Source organism: Cariama cristata, unplaced genomic scaffold, assembly GCF_000690535.1.
Source record: "Cariama cristata isolate BGI_N322 unplaced genomic scaffold, ASM69053v1 scaffold28451, whole genome shotgun sequence".
NCBI lineage: Eukaryota > Metazoa > Chordata > Aves > Cariamiformes > Cariamidae > Cariama > Cariama cristata.
In genome coordinates, this window is record NW_009601401.1 from 4,678 (window position 1) to 4,912 (window position 235).

The window sequence follows — 235 nt, forward strand, 5'->3', positions numbered from 1 at the left end:
GGCGTATGTTTTGGGGGTCCCACGCAGGGGATGCTCTGGCTGTGCGGCCGTGGTGTCTGCAGCCAACGCAATGCCCCTTCCTGCTTGTTCCCGTCCCCCCTTTTAGCCACGCACTCACTGTTCAGCTCCATGCTCAGCTGGGGGCTTCGGCCCTGCATCTTCCAGCCTGGGGCCAGCAGCTGCTCCCCGGCTCCTGTCCCCCTTCCATGGAGGGCAGCGGTGGTGCGGGCTCCTC

The 235-nt window shown here is 66.4% G+C and overlaps 1 protein-coding gene across 1 annotated transcript in view; it reads right to left on the reverse strand.

The window, feature by feature from the left end:
* Positions 1-131, reverse strand: part of THPO (thrombopoietin) — a 1,829-nt gene extending 1,698 nt beyond the window's left edge. Inside the window, exon 1 of the mRNA XM_009710446.1 lies at positions 119-131. Within this exon, the coding sequence (XP_009708748.1) occupies positions 119-131 (13 nt within the window). The remainder of the gene's footprint in view (positions 1-118) is intronic.
* Between the last annotated feature and the right edge of the window lie 104 nt (positions 132-235).